General features: G+C 42.3%; 1 protein-coding gene across 1 annotated transcript; it reads left to right on the forward strand.

Annotated features, from left to right (window-relative positions):
- Positions 1-353: 353 nt before the first annotated feature.
- On the forward strand, positions 354-15,354 carry LOC138636030 (WD repeat-containing protein 26). The gene is made up of 14 exons (XM_069723825.1): positions 354-1,093; positions 3,277-3,376; positions 4,493-4,549; positions 6,380-6,516; positions 7,649-7,746; positions 7,965-8,121; positions 8,546-8,684; positions 9,391-9,531; positions 9,858-9,977; positions 10,523-10,668; positions 11,116-11,194; positions 11,316-11,445; positions 12,511-12,705; positions 12,902-15,354. Exons 1-14 carry the CDS (start codon positions 789-791, stop codon positions 12,925-12,927), a joined length of 1,830 nt encoding a protein of 609 aa, XP_069579926.1. The 5' UTR covers positions 354-788; the 3' UTR covers positions 12,928-15,354.
- Positions 15,355-16,761: the final 1,407 nt, after the last annotated feature.

Raw genomic sequence — 16,761 nt, forward strand, 5'->3', positions numbered from 1 at the left:
ATAATACTGTGCTCTTTAAAAAAAAAAAAAATTACACAATGATGTGCATAATGTTTTCATCATTTCAAGTCTAGTGAACTTTTATTGTCCAGGCCAAAATTTATTTAGGCCTGTTCTTTGAGCAAATATCATTTATCAACACGTTTGTCATCTCTTGTGTACAAGCTAAATATCTGTAGGATGTGGTTTACACATTACGCTAATTTAAAATTCCGGATATATTAAAAGTGAAGTCTCCGGAGACGTTCAAATTATTATTTTTTTAATGGGAGCATTGGTTGATAGATCATTATTATGCTAACTAGGTTCTCATGCACCACCCATGGATTATAATTCTACCCGGAAGCTTGGTAGTGTAGGAATTTCCGGTTACGTCAGGGCGTCAGGACTCCATTAGAGCTGCAGCTGTTTAGAGAGAAACAACAACAAAACGGGCTAACTGACAGAGCTTCAACAGTGACAGCAGGCTCTGAGCCCGACTCCGAGGCCTCGGAACTGGAAGCTTAATCTTCATTTCCCACCCGGAGCTCCGCCGGCTTCTAACCACGGCCGCTCTCGGTGAGGAAACTCTGGCCTCCGCTTCCTCCTCCTCCGACTCGGACACCGGCGGAGCGTCGCCGCCCCCGCGGAAGAAGCACCGAGCCTCGGCGGCGGAGGGAGCAGGAGAGCCCGGGGCTTCAGCAGTTGTAACAGGCCTATCCGGAGTTGTCCTGGGACTTGCTACACACTCTCAAGCCACCTCTGCCATCCACTTTAACCGAAGTGTTGTCAACAACCTCAGCAGCAGCATGCAGTCAAACGGAGCAGGACAGGGACAAGAATCGTCAGAGCTCTCCTGCCTAAACAGCGCACAAAACGGGGAGTCATCCTCGGCCGGCGGAACCCACTCCAACGGGCTTCTCTCCAGCACGGATAACGGGAATAGCGTCGGTACCAGTAATGGGTCTTCGACCGGGCCCTGTTCGGGGACTTCAGCTGCCTCTACGGCCTCAAGCTCGGAGCTCGGCTCGCTGAAAAAGAAGAAACGACTATCGCAGGCGGAGGAAGATGTCATACGATTGATAGGGCAACATCTCCACGGACTGGGGCTGAAGTAAGTTTTATTCGGCGTTGTCAAGTCTCGCCACAAAAAAAAAAAAAAAAAAAAAAAAAAAAGAAGAAGAAGAAAAAAAAAACTTGCAAAGACCATGTAACGTTAGCGGCGAACAAAAAGAAGTGCGGTCCACATTTGCTTTGGGTGTTTTTGTGCGAAACAGCAGCTGGGTTAAAATAATAATAATAATAATAAAAAAAAAATTTAAAAGCGCTATCGGTGCGCTTGACAGACACAAACATGGGGGGATGGGGGAGTTAGTTTGAGCCTGTGAGCTCGGCAGTTGGTAGAAAGAAGGGGTCCATCTTGCACAATAACATTTAGCCTGATGGCTAACAGTCCTAGCCTGCGTTAGGTGAAGCTGTTTGTGTCCTGACATTTAAAACCTTCAAAATAAACACCGTTTAACGTTGTTGTTGTTGTTGTTTTTTATTTACACAAGTCCCGTCATTTTTAACGAAGTACGTCTTATGCGCCAGTGACGCCACGATGTGTTAATTAACGTTATAGGTTTCGCACTTTGATTAAAAAAATAAAAAATAAAAAAAAAAGGCATTACATCATCTGATGTTAGTGATGTTTATTCACGAGAAAAAACAAGACTCGTAGGAGGGTTTGCAGTGATGAATAAATCGGTGTCACGAGAGTTGAGAGGCTTCGTTTGGCTTCTTTTGTTGAAGTACTCGAGCAGGATTATCGAGTTTGCAGTGTACGTTTTTTTTTTTTTTTTGCGTCTTGAGGGGTTATTGCGCAAAAAAAAAAATGCGCAGAAAATGTGGTTTACGTACGAGATGTCGCTTTTCGCTCGTGGTTTTCTTCAATTTTCCAGCTTGGGTGCAAAATATTCCCATTTTCCTTCCAAATCCTATCGCTATTAATGAAGCTGTAATACCGACATACTCTTTAATAACGAGTATAGTTATGAAAGCTGCCCCCCCGTTATTTTAGTAGTGTACTATTTGCACTTCTTTGAGCTGTCATTTGGAGCAACTTGTTTAATCACCAGTTTACGCAGCTATCCGATGAAGATTATAACTTCTGTCGGTCGTTGTCACTCTGTCAGGGCAATGTGTCAACAGTCAGTCACAAACAGTGACAGGCATGCATTTATTTAAAGACAGCAGTGAGTACCCTGGGCGACGTTTGTTCCTGAATTGAGCAGAATCGGACGCTTTCATGGCGGCTGAGGAATGAGCTCTCTACCAGCTGTTTCAGATGGAAACGCTGTGTTTGAATCTAATTATAGCATGGTGGGGTTTTCAAGAAATGCATGTGGAGTCATTCAAAGTGGCTGTGGTGGCCACTGTTGCATAGCTAGACATCGGCTGATCTCTGGTGTCCAGCTGGTAAATTATAGCTGCCATTATTAAAGGCGTCACAAAAGACAGGCTATATAACATCGTTGTGTTTGAAGTGGTGGGGGGTGGTGGTGGTGGTGGGGGGGTTCATGGCATTGCCTGGTAAGAAACAGAGCCCCTACATTTCAGCTGGGGAAATGCAAGAGAAATCAGTGTAGCAGCCAGCCGGATGAGAGGCTCAACACAGAGCTGCTGCGCCACTCCATTGATACCTGAGAATGATGTCATCATGCTGAAGGTGTCAGCCAACCCCCCCATCCCCGACTCATTTTCATTATCTTGCACACACATCGCTGCAGGCGTGTTTATGGAGGTGGAGTGTGTTCAGCAGAGAGATTGTGTTTGGACAGATGGTTATGGTTCATGGTTGACAGGCTGAGAGGGTGATGTCAACTGCAGTGGAAGCTCGATGCATGTTATGGACCCCCCCCCCCTTGATGCCCTCAGATGATGCGCTGGTGACACCATAACTCCTCCAGATATTGTCAGCCATGAAATTATTGTCCTCTTGTCATTGTTAGCCAATAACTTTAATTTTGTCCCTGTCCTATAATTGATTTTGCAGATCACCCAGTTACCCATTTGCTGTCCCTAAAAGTATGTCACTGTCGTAAATCATGAAATGTTATAAATGATTAGAAAAGTTGACTAATCCTCCTCGAAATTGATAACTTCTCAACATCATGCTGACTGATCTCTCATCTATAAGTACAGACTGAATGGCACCTTTGGGTCTTAAAAGTCATCCTTTTCACATGTTTTGCGTCTACATGTCAGCATAACGTCTGACTGCCTCTCTTCCACTCTGTTTCTGTGTCTCTGCAGTCAGACAGTGGACCTGCTGATGCAGGAATCGGGCTGCAGACTGGAACACCCCTCAGCTACCAAGTTCCGCAACCATGTCATGGAGGGGGAGTGGGACAAGGTTGGTCTTGGTTTGCCACCGTTACATAACACCAAGCATTTTGATAAACAGGGAATCATATGACTTTCCTTGTAATCTGTTGTCCATGGTGTGCTGTAGAATTTACTATTAACCGTTACTATTAACAACAACGTTAATGATGCATATTATAAATCGTTGAAGGCAGCACACGAGAGCACATAAACAAAGTATGTAAAGCAATCTGCATTTGGACCAAAGTTCATACTTTTGTGTTTTACATGTTGCACAAGACTTGCACACATTCTTAACAAGTACTCATGTATTTGGTATTACACTGTATTTGACATTTTCTCCTGCTATGGAATTACAGCTGTACATTTTAATGCACATAGATTTATGGAATATCTTTAAGGGTCTAGATAACATTTCATATTTGTGTAACCATTAATATTGACAGCTCTGGGGGGAAAAAAAAGTCATTGTGGTTGAGTTAAGGAATCGTACATGTCTAAAGAAAAAATTATCATTATTATTATACCGAGAGAAAACTCTTGTCAAACAATTTTCCTTCATTGTAATACTGAAATATCAAGGCATGTGTCCCATTATGTGATTATTATCATATTAAAAGTTTAAAAGGATCTTTTTTGAATGTTCATCAGAACACCCACAGTATAGCAAATCATTATTGCTGTGCTGTAACTGCAGAATGGCTCTCATTCCAACATTTTAGAGCCGGGGTGAATAAAATTACACATCTTATTAAAAATGAATCTTATGGATAATGAGCCTTCGTCAGACCTGAAGGCTGGGAAATTAACAGCAACCTGGGGCCAATTGGTGATACATTTTTGGATGTGGCAGGCAGAGTTGTTCTCTCTAGAAACCAATGTTAAACTAGCGAGGTGTTCGAGATTTGTTTTGGTTCCAAAAGTTTTGTTTACCTGCAGAATAGTAAATGTATTTTTTGAGATTATTATGATCACAACACATACGCATCCGCTACATTGTAAACGCCTCATTTACTGAGTGATCCTAAGATCCGTAATACGGTTCATATTAGGGTTTTTTTCGTGTGCATGTGTGGAAACTGCTGAGCTAACCATTTCTCTCTCTGTCTCTCCCCTCCATCACCCTCCCTTTGTTTTGGTCCAGGCTGAGAATGATCTCAATGAGCTGAGAGCACTGATGCATTCTCCCAATGCTATTGTGGTAAGCTCCCTTTGCCCAAACCTGAACTGTGCTGAATGACGGTCAGTCCGTTAGCCGGCACAGCTGGAGGTTCCAGAATGGTGCCGTTATAATGCCGGTTCCTGTTGTGGACCGTAGAAAACGTTCTGGACAACACCTCAGAAAGCACAGTGGCAGAAATGAACTCCATTCAGAGAACGAGCGCATGATTCTGTTTCTAAACAAAATATGGCTCCGCTTTGCAAGCTTTTTTTTTTTTTTCTTAATTTATTTCTTAGACTCATTTTCATTTATTGATCTGATCTGTGTATTTCATGTACCTACAGCTCTTCTCCTTTGCTGGGTCGACTGATATTAGCAGCAGACACAGTCATAATTAAAATTTGCAGCACAGAAATGCCAAAAATATTTTTAAAGTAGTTTAGAAGCATTTCTCTATTATAGATATTGTCCAGTGGAGAAAACTGACAAGTTTATTTACAAATGAAAATCATCATATTTACTACATACCATTGCCACAATTCATTTGATAAAACAAAAGATAGCAGTGTCCCATTTCCACATTGATAATTTTTACAGAATTTTGAGTATGCTGCATTCATGCTAAAATGTGTGGATGCAGACATTTTAGTCTGCCATACTGTCCCACAATTTATTACAGGCTGGTAATACTGATACCTGTATTCACAAACTCATGTTGGAAAATACTCTTTGAGAAAAGCAAAGAGGAGCAGAAAGATTGTTGCCGTTTGTTTCTCCTTAAGTTGCAAATTTTAAACTGGCAGTCTGCTTGAAGTCTGTAAGTGTTCATATATATTTTTTTTTTTGTCAATACAAAATGGTAAAAGTACACTTTATGGGTACGGACTGTTAAAATACGATACTCTGTAGATTAGTGTGAGAGTCCGTATTTCATAACATCACTTTGGAAAAGGGACTCAGCTCAGGCTCACTAGCTCTAGCTAGCGTACTAATTAGCATACAAGATGAGCTCCGTAAACGCTCCCCGGTGTCTCGGTCAAGTTCCTGCTGCTCCGTGTCAGAAGTCTGTCCAATTGCCACCACCATTTGGGTTATCAGGGGAAAAAAATGCTGTGGTTGTTGATTTTTCATCTGTCGCTCCAGTGACAGTAGCCATTTTAGGTCTTGACTTGAGTTGAGTGTTGTATCTGTCAACATGACTTCCACAGCAGTTCCAACAGGCACTTTACTTGTAAAACAGGCCGAGTCGAAGAGTTCGGAGATGTCTGTGCTGCTGCACTCTTTTATTTGTAGACTTGTGTGGGTGGATGTCTTGAATTCATGTGTAGTAGGTGTAGCTGTGTTTGCACCAGTTGTCAGGCCTGTACTGCGTATCTGAGATAAGACAGAGACGCTTAATGCCACAAATGTGACCGCTGACCTGCAGCGATTGGTAAACAATCGGCAGTAGCCATCAGTTGGAAAGAATATGACTGATGATGTTGACATTACTGTAAGTCATGTACATATATATGTATTGAGTCAGATAATGAGGACATGCAGCCTCAAAATATTCTGCCAGCATCTGGGGGTTTTGATGGCAAGCAGTGGTATACATGAGGGGATTTATGTTTAATGGTGATTTATTTTTATGATGTTTTTTGCAGCGCACAGCTCCACCTTGAGAAGTGTGATACTTTGCATGTCCTTTTATATTATAGTTATCCAAACCAGCTCTTGTTGAATCAGTGGTTGAAATCGCCTCTCATCAGGGGAAACCTGATGTCATAGTTAAAGCTTATTCATCATTCTTTTATTTCTTCCTACGCTGCTCTTTTGACTTTTTGTAAAATATCTTCTCTTTGCCTTTGTCTCTCCTCCTCTACTCAGCGTATGAAGTTCCTGCTGCTGCAGCAGAAGTACCTCGAGTATCTGGAGGACGGCAAAGTCCTGGAGGCTTTGCAGGTGCTCCGGGGGGAGCTGACGCCACTCAAGTACAACACAGATCGCATCCACGTACTCAGCGGGTACTGTTTAACGTTGCTTCTGTCTCATAGCAGTCATCAGACCACTCATCCTGCCTACGCATATACACACCTACAAGCAGCCCCTGTAGCACCGACATAGCTCTGTGATACAGCCTCCACCACCAGCGGTGAGCCGGCTATGAAAGGAGACATTTTACTAGAATTAAGTTCTGCTTGGCCTTTTACAAATTCTACACTTGTGTTATATAATACTGTTTGCTATTAAATGACGGAATATTAAATTGCCGGACTTTATACTGGAGGCTGGTTAGTCTTTAGTGGTAGACATGAATGTAGTAAAAGGACAGTTGTAACAAATCAAATCCACTGTGATAATGATGTGATTTCAGTATTAGTTTTTAAGGTGTAATCTTTCAGCTACTGTTTATCAAGTCACTCAATCTTTTTCAGAGTAGGATTCTCCTTAGTGAGAGAGTTGTGCATTTTATCTTGAATAGAGGACGCTACCAGTGTCTCATGCGATTTCCTCCAGGGGAGGAGGGATGCTGACAGTCATCATGAGGCCTTTAAAAACTAGTTTCCATATTTACTCTTGACCTTTGTTTTCGCTGTTGATGACATGGCTCAGTAATCTTAGATTAGCTTTAGCTTGTGACTAGTTTGTTCTGTTCACATTATATTTTCAACTGTCTGTTGAAATGCAGTGTTAGGCTGTCACTCATGCAGTCCCCATGCTTTCAGCAACGATACTCCTCTTATCTCAATCAATTAGTGGGAATTGATCACTGAACACTCCCAACAAGCCCGTTTGCTTTAACAGCCTGTCACTTGAATGACAGCATTATTTATTTATCCGTCACATGTTATGGTCAATCAATCAGCGGTATCCTTGACTGTGTCATTGCATTTCAGTCAGCTCGTTCCTCAAACAGCTGCAATCAATGCACTGTTTCCTCGTTTTAGGTGCCACAGAATTGTGTTTTTACCACATTTTAAAGTTCTGCTCAATATTCTTTGCTCTTTTTCTCTGTACTTATCACCATGTTGTGCTCCTGCCTACCTCTTGGTAATGACATGTCAACATTAAAAAAAAAAAAAGTACTATCTTTGTTATGATTTCCTCTCGGTGTGGGTTGTCGTGCCTAAACTGTGTGATTGTATCTTCTTGCAGGTACCTAATGTGTAGCCACGCTGAGGATCTTAGGGCCAAGGCGGAGTGGGACGGCAAGGGCACAGCCTCACGTTGCCGGCTGCTTGATAAATTACAGAGTGAGGAGACATTTCCACATACAGACATTTCCATAAACTGACCCTGTAGAGCTCACACATAATGTCTGACCACGACTCTACCACACACACACACACACACACACACACACACACACACACACACACACACACACACACACACACACTCACTCACTCACTCACTCACTCCATATGCAGGGCTGAACTTGTGTACTTTTGTTTTTTTCCTCTTCTCGTAGCATACTTGCCACCCTCTGTGATGCTGCCCCCTCGGCGACTGCACACTCTGCTGCGGCAAGCAGTGGAGCTGCAGAGGGACCGCTGCCTTTATCACAACACCAAGCTGGACAGTAGCCTGGACTCAGTCTCTCTTCTCCTCGATCATGTCTGCAGCAGGTTGGTACTGCACGGCTAGCTCGCTGTTCATTCCCCGCAAGACTCCGAGCTAAACGATCACACAGCAGCATCTCATATTTCTGTATAATTTGACCTCTTGTTCTGATAAGACTAAATGTTAATGATCATGTACTGAAAGGCCTGTTTCCTCTCTCTCCTAAACTGGAAGTCTGAACTCATTTAGCCTCTCTTTTATGTCTTGTCTTTGGTGACTTACTGCCCTATTATGTCTCCACTACTTACTCTCCTTCCTTATCTTGCAGCCTCATGAGTCTTAACCTATTAAATTTGTTCCCCTCTTATCCATTCCTTGCATTGCTCATTTGATCACACTGTTATTACAACATATTGAGATACAGACAATATACTGTAAGAGGATTTATTGTTACTGACTTATAACCTCTGGTCTGTTTCCATGTCACAGGAAGCAGTTCCCTTGTTACACCCAGCAGATTCTGACAGAGCATTGTAATGAGGTGTGGTTCTGCAAATTCTCAAACGACGGCACCAAACTAGCCACCGGCTCCAAAGACACTACGGTCATAATTTGGCAAGTGGACCCGGTGAGTGTGAAAAATGCCTAAACAAACACGTGCTACCTCTATTTTTTTTTTTCATGTAGACCACAGCTAAAATTTCCCTGCAGGAATGTTGTGGCGTTTATATTCCCAAGGTTAAGTCTGTCTTTGCGTATCATACACTAGTATACTTTTTTAGAATTTCCTGTCAACCCTTGTGTAAATATTTTCTACACATTTAGCTCTTTGCCACCATCACATATTTAGTAATAAGAATAAATATGGAACTCTTCATCTCATCCTTAATATTTAAATGTGGTTGGTCGTCTCAGAAGCGAGAACTAACAGTGGTGTCTGTTTTTGTTTATATTTTATGCTTTATTTGGAAAGTCTGTTGACCTGTTTTCCTTATGTCTACTAATAAAGAGCCCCAGGACAAACAACGTCCATTCACAGAAGTGTATTTTCCTCCAGGTTGTTTTATTTTGGTTCAGATTGAACAGCAACTTTTTCAAAGACTCTTTTTTTTTTTTTTTTTAATTTTGTGCCCGTCAGCCATGGAATGAGGAAAATTAATTTGTCACAGAGACTGGATTTAGTCTGAGTTTCCTAAAATGTTCTTAAATTTTTCACTTAATGTTCTGTAAATTCTTGCCAACCAATTTGCACTTGTTTGACCATTTGAAGCCGTTACATCAGCACAAAGGAGGGTCCAATCCTGTCTCATCGTCCTTATCATATGTTTGTGCAGGAGAGCCACCAGCTTAAGCTGCTGCGAACCCTGGAGGGTCATGCGTACGGAGTCTCCTACTTAGCCTGGAGTCCTGATGACACCTACCTGATCGCCTGTGGACCCGACGACTGCTCCGAGCTGTGGCTCTGGAATGTTCAGGTAACATTTCCACACTGAGGCTTCAGAGCCCTCAGTTGAAAACTTTATTTCTGTACTACTTTTCCAGACTGCAAACATTGAGGGAAGTCACAGACCTCAGATGTCTGATTGAAATTCAGTAAATGATCACAAAAGAATGAACACCTATAGCCCTCTATAGATACTCTGTAGCATGCTGTGTGTACTGGGTGACCTCCCCTCCCCTTTCTTTTCTTATTGCTTGTCCCTCCCCCACTCTTACTTAATGTTTCTTCTTGCTGTCTCCCATCCCCCATTTTTCTCTCCTCTGTTTTTCTTCTGTCTCTGTCAATCCCCTCGCCGACCAGACGGGGGAGCTGCGGACCAAAATGTCCCAGTCCCATGAAGACAGTCTGACCAGTGTGGCATGGAACCCTGATGGCAAACGTTTTGTCACTGGAGGACAAAGGGGACAATTTTATCAGTGTGTAAGTAGATCATTGATCTCACCTTTTATTTTCTATTTTAATGTGGTGTGCATCTACCATTTCTTTCTTTTTTTTGTTTCCTCTGAAGAATTATGTATCACTTCTGTATTTAATCAGTGCTGATAGCCTGGTGTGTTTTAAAGGGAGCAATAAAAAAGAGAAAAGGAAATCACATCGAATGTGAATTCTGGTATATGTGTGGCAGCTGTTAAACATCTGCTGTATTGTTGTGCTGACCTTAAAGAGGAAGAAAAACATAACTGGTTCTCTAAGTGGATTGATTTTGTAGCTGTGAACCCAAAAGGATGTGTTCTTTTTTTCCTTTTCTTTTTTTTTTATCACATTTTGAGAGGATGATTTATGTCTACATTTATGTATCTATGTGTGCTTTGTAAATGAGCATGTCTCTTGTGTAGATGACAATGTATGTAAATGGAAGTATACAAGGTTCCCTTGTTAATTAAGGCTGCTGTGCTGTGCTTTGTCCGTGTTTTCATGCCCCTGTCAAGAATGAGAGATGAGGGTTCTGCTGTCTGTGTTGTCAGGACCTGGATGGCAACTTGTTAGACTCCTGGGAGGGCGTGAGAGTGCAGTGCCTGTGGTGCCTGAGTGATGGCAGGACAGTGCTGGCCTCAGACACCCACCAGCGTATCCGGGGCTACAACTTCGAGGACCTTACTGACAGAAACATGTACGTGTCAGCACTCCCATCCCCTCCCTGCACTGTTGTATATCAAGATATGGGTTAAATGTGCAATTGATAATATGTGTGATTTTTCTCATTTATATATTATAAGTATTACAAGTTTTGAACCCATATAACGCTCAAAAAGTCATGGGCTGCATCATTTTCAGCATTGAAAATTGAGACATAAATTCCTGTAAAAGTACATTTTAAAATCATTGAAATTGCACAATAATTGTCCAAACTTTTACAGACTGAAGAACTGTGTGTGTGTGTGTGTGTGTGTGTGTGTGTGTGTGTGTGTGTGTGTGTGTGTGTGTGTGTGTGTGTGTGTGTGTGTGTGTGTGTGTGTGTGTGTGTGTGTGTGTGTGTGTGTGTCTCAACCACGGTATATTGTTGTGTTATACATCACAGAGCCTGACAGGTCGTGTTGTGTTTACATGCTTTTTACAGAGTTCAGGAGGACCACCCTATCATGTCTTTTACTGTTTCAAAGAACGGAAGATTAGCTTTGTTAAATGTAGCAACTCAGGTAAGCCTTTGACCCATATTTGTTTACTTGCATCTAAAACACATTGCTGCTCCTTTGTTTTTAGAAAACATATACAGCATGCTTCGGTAGTTCTAAGCTCTTCTCCTACTACTTTTTGTAGGGAGTGCACCTGTGGGACCTTCAGGACCGGGTGCTGGTGAGGAAGTACCAGGGTGTGACCCAGGGCTTCTACACCATCCACTCCTGCTTTGGAGGACACAACGAAGACTTCATTGCCAGTGGCAGCGAAGGTACAGTCAGGATGCTGCAGAGCAAAATGTCAGCAGGAATGACAGCATGGATGTTGTTCTTTGTAATAGACTGTAGTGTTAGGTCGGCCCGTCACAATTATTACAGACTCTCCTGATAACAATTATTGAGCTGGCCACTCATTTTGAATAGTGGTCCTCGTTATTTCCATTCATGTGTAGAATAACAGCACGATGAAGCCAACAGACATTTCATATTTCCATCATTGTTTCCACGTTCTTTTCCACCGTTTGAGGTTTGACTGACACTCTTTAAATGATGCGATCTTGTTGCCTCCTCCTCTTCTGCTGTGATTTAACAACAAACTAGTGGAGGATTAGCACCACAAACTCAACTTTATCTCAAGGCACTTTTAATATTTGACTGACTGGACTTTGATGAGCATCTGTTGACATTTAACATCTTGGATTTATTGGCAAAGCCAAGGCACCCAAAAAAAAGTTTTTCCTTCTTAAGGTGTATTATGAAACTATGATTAGGCTTACACTATAAAAGTCGCCTAAAATTAACTGAGAAAGCCATTCAAATTGTTATTCGCAATATGTGATTAGAAATCAACAAGTAAAATGTCATGATCATGTCAGCCCTAGTGCGAGGATGCCTATGTGTACAGATTTTTAAATCTCATTCTGTGGCCTGACTGGGAATCAAGATTGTACTGATGCTGGTTTGGACTGTGGTGAGTGGGAAATGTAGAGAATCCTCCAATGTGAGGCTTCTGTAAGTGTGGTGTCTTCAGGCACAGTGTCAGGGTGATCTGAGTCATTTCTGTCTTTACAGCATACTGCACCACCGAGCTACTGACTCATTTGAACAAGCTCGACATGTATCTGGCTCTGATTGGCCTGTAAAATAAATAAAATATCTCCCTGAGTTGTTCGACTCCCGGCCAGCTTGACCTGATGAGACCAAATACCAAAACAATAACTTTTAAAGTGTCTTTCCCTTTACACTGTTGCTCTAATCTTTCCAATCTTCCATCCATTTGCAGTATTACCTCCTACATTCTGAATACATATTTCCTCCACCTGTTGCCTTCTCCACAGATCACAAAGTGTACATCTGGCATCGGCGTGGTGAACTTCCTATTGCTGAGCTCACGGGCCACACGCGCACCGTTAACTGTGTGAGCTGGAACCCGGCCATCCCGGGCCTGATGGCTTCCGCTTCAGACGATGGCACAGTGCGTGTCTGGGGTCCTGCACCCTTCCTCGACTCACAAGAGGCGGATGGACTCAACGGTAATCGTTCTTGTCACACAAGCAGTGTACTGTATACACTTTCTGATTATTTTTGTTTTTTTTAAACGGTAGAATTGGTGGGTTGTCGCTACTTCAGATGATAACAAAAATCTGCGTTAAAAGTGTTTTTTATGCCGTTTTGTGCCAAATTCCTCCCTGTTCACCATATTTACCTCGTGTATGTTTTCCTCCTCAGAAAACTGCAGTAACATGGACAGTTGATGGTCACTTATGGAGCAGATGACATCTCTCTTTAACAACAACCAAGAATCCCACAATAAAAGAAAATTTAAACGGGCAAATAAAATCAAACATCAACTAAAAGCAAGTGAAAAATAAACAACAAAAGGCACCGACACAAAAGAGAAAACAAAAGTGAGAAAAATTGGTCTCCTGACTGGCCCAGACAAAACGGTGGAGGTGATGACGGACACTCTGAAAATTCAAGTCCTCGTCTAAAATCTGATCCCGACCCAGAGGCCTGGAAAACCGGTCAGTGCCCAGCGGGATACTCCACCGGTGGGCTGTTGTTCTCTTCCAACTGACCCTTCTTCCTCCATTTCGCTGCATGGTCACCAGCCATGCCAGGTCCTCGCGAGTTTCCCAGGAAACACACCTCCACCTTGAGCTTGGAGCACATCGAGTTCCCGTGGTAACTGCAGACAAACACCGCAGACCAGCCGTCTACTCATTGGACTACATCTGTCTGCCTGTTTGTCTCTCGCGTTACCTGTATAATGTCTCCATGGACATGGGTGGGGTGTTGTTGGGGGAGGATGGTGCATTGGGGGATATAGCAACTCTTCTTGTATGTATGTTCCCCCTCTCCCCCCTCGTTCTTGCTATATTCTTCGCATTCGATCTCTTTTGGACAAAGGCTGAAAATCCTCCATGAAAAACAGTCCGACCAGCTGACAAACAACATAAAAAAAAAAAAGGCTATGCTAAATGTTGGAATTTTTTATGATAGTCATAGCGTTTCTTCTCATTTAAGAGGTGAATCTTAGCTCAAGTAGTGCCCGTGGAAAGCTTTAGTGTGAAGCTTCCACTTTCTGTTTTTCAACATTAGGAAAAGAAAAACCCTTTTTATTCCTTAATTTAACTTCTAACAAGGACAGTCGCTGTAACGTTTCCAACTGACAGACCCCCCCGCCGTCCTCAGTCGAGCTAGCTACCGCACAACTCCATTACATCTGCCTAAGAGGAGGACGGAGGGATTCACAGGTCACATATCAACTGTGAGGGTGGGGTCACACTCGTCGTGGGTGAGGTGGGCTTTCCACCATCAAGACTTGTACTGCGACCTTTCTCAAAAGACATGCTTTCCCATGTGAAGAGTGCTAGTGCAAACTTAAAACTGTACACTGGTGACTGCTGTCCCTCCTCTTGTGTGAGTGAGTGAGAGCGATTATGCATGCACACCTTAGTGTGAGAGTTGACATTATTGGGTGCAGATTTAATTGGCGCGTGTTTTTGTATGTGTGTTCAATTCGCACCAGCAGAAGATTCTCGCCCTCCCCCTCCTTCCCTTATGCTCCTAATCCCATAGTAAAATTGTAAAGAGGATTTTAAACCAATTCTGAGTTATCCAAAGCCCCATTGGGACCTCTATCTGTGGAACAAAGAATACTTGAGAGCCATTTTGTAAAAGAAACTGGTTTTTTTGTTTTGTTTTGTTTTGTTTTGAATCTGGGGCTTTAATTTTTACATTAGAGTTTTTTTTTTTTTTTTTTTTCTCATTTACCATGTGGCATTCAAACGGCACTGAGTTATTGGCTTCGGATTTGTGGGGAAAAGAAAAGGACATTCAAAGAAAAAGAGCAATTTGAGAAAGGCAAGTCTCAAAAAAAAAAAAAAAAAAAGCGGTAAAGTGTTGTGTTGTTCGCAAAGGGTGATTTCACATAAGAAGTTAATGATTGTAATTACTGGACGAGTAGTTAGTATGGCCCTAGAGAGAAGAGGCACCAATAACCAGAACCACGCTCTGAGCGCACAGTTAGGAAGTGTTGTTGCAATCCTAAAAACACACACACACAAACTGCCTTCCTGTTCATACAGTTGCACACAAACCTTCAGTATGTATGACGCCCCCCCCCCTCCCACCACTGCACTTTGAGCGGTCTTTCTGCTCGCTTGCACATCCAGCAACGGCATAAATCCATAAAGCTCATAACCTTTGTGGTCGCCACACTCGCCATTCTCATGGCTTAAAATGTTTCATTGGTTCAAAGACTTCAAACCTAACTGGAGATTGCTAAAGGAATCGAGCCCTTACTATGCCTCTATGCACCCTAAAGCAGTGACTGATCTTGTAGACATTGTAAAACACAGCCTCACGTTGAAAAGGCATAGCAGCCTCATGTCGAGGGTACCACTCTTGGAGCTTAGAGAGAATTCAGCATTAACACCCCCTTTTGCTCTACAGCCAAGTTATTCAGTGGTCAGTGCACCATTCAAAGCTTTCTTCCTTCCTTTTTCAGGGTATGTAATGACTATTTGCTACAGACTGATATACAGTAAAATGTTAAAAAACAGTGCTTTTCTGTCTGTTTTTATTGAACTTTTTTGTTACTTAAATTTTTTGTTCACATTATATCATTTTTGGTTGATCTCTATCCCTGTATGATCATATTAAAATATAACCAGACATTTGGAGTCCTCATTTTTATTTTGTAATCTTTATAACACCCCCCCCCCCTCTCTCTCTTTATCTTTCTTTTACATGTATCTTTGGTTTGTTTGTATTCATTTGCCTTTTATCTACCACTATCACAAATGAATATGCACAGTAACACCCATGCCAATAGGAGTGGGACGAGTCTTAGGAAGTGTGTTACCTACAATCAAATCAGGTTTGAACTATCCACCCCTCGCCTTTAAAGAGTTTCCTTCCTGTGAAAATCAACTTTATCCCATGTTTGTGTAATGAACCGATCTCTCTCTTGGTGTGCCATTGCAGATTGGCAGTCGCTACTTCTCTTGACCCATATCAAAGCAAAATCACTTGAGGCATACACGCTGGTGTTTTCTTTAGGTTATGTATGTCATGTTCTGATATTCACACTATGGAAACTTCTTTTTCTCAACTCCTGGACCACAGAATGGACTCCTCTTCCACGCCCCACTTCATCTCAGAAGACTTGAGGCAAATAATTCACACCTAAGAACCCCAATGAGAGTTTCAGTAAAAACCTATCATTCACCTGCTGGTGGCAAATGCTATGTCTGTATGCAACCTGGTGTCTACTCTGTCCTTTTGTCTGAGTTTACCAAGGGAGTTGTTTCTGATTTAACTATGTCTTACTTCTCAGAGGTGATGGTGATGGTGATGTTGGTGGTGGTGGTGGTGATGGTGGTGGGTAGGGACTGGGTGGGGAGTACTAAGGGCTTACTGTAGCATCTCTAAGTTCCTTGGGCTTGGGTGGGAAGGGGTGATGTGTGGGTTTTGCGTTCCATGTGTTATTTACAAAAGTGATTGTACTGTTTTGTATTGTTGTGTAGGAAAAGTGTTATGTATGCATATTTTCAATAAAGCATTCAGGGTTTTGAAAAAAAAAAAAATGGCCCATGGGAGTTTGATGGGAAAAGAAACTGAAAGGCCCAAGTTCTGGACACCCATCCCAGAAAACCCATCTCTCCCACCCCTTACACTGGTGTGCCGAGCCAGTTGACCCTGAATCACTGACTTGGCAAAGCATGTGTTAAGGTCTCTGGTGGAAAACACTGGGTTGAATCTTTTGTCAAAGTTGTACTTTGTATTCGGTGATTTATTTCTAAATGTCTTGAAAGCAATGTGTAGGGCCAGGCCGTCTGGGGAGGGGCTATCTGTGATGCCAACATTAGGAGTAATAAGAACAATTGTCAATACAGTCAAGCTATTTGAAGTAAGCCTTGTTGTTGGCCATACATTTCAATACAAAGCTCGTTGTTTTGGGTCGTAAGTAAATACTGCACGGGTGCAGGAAAAATGTGAGGATATTTTCTGTGGACTTGAAGTGAACTAAGAAATGATGTGAAGTTAATAATCATATGAATTGATATAGACATGTACAAATG

The sequence above is a fragment of the Brachyistius frenatus genome, unplaced genomic scaffold (assembly GCF_029030835.1).
Source record: "Brachyistius frenatus isolate BFR_SWC_R1_liver_20210118 unplaced genomic scaffold, ASM2903083v1 Contig_347, whole genome shotgun sequence".
NCBI classification, from domain to species: domain Eukaryota; kingdom Metazoa; phylum Chordata; class Actinopteri; family Embiotocidae; genus Brachyistius; species Brachyistius frenatus.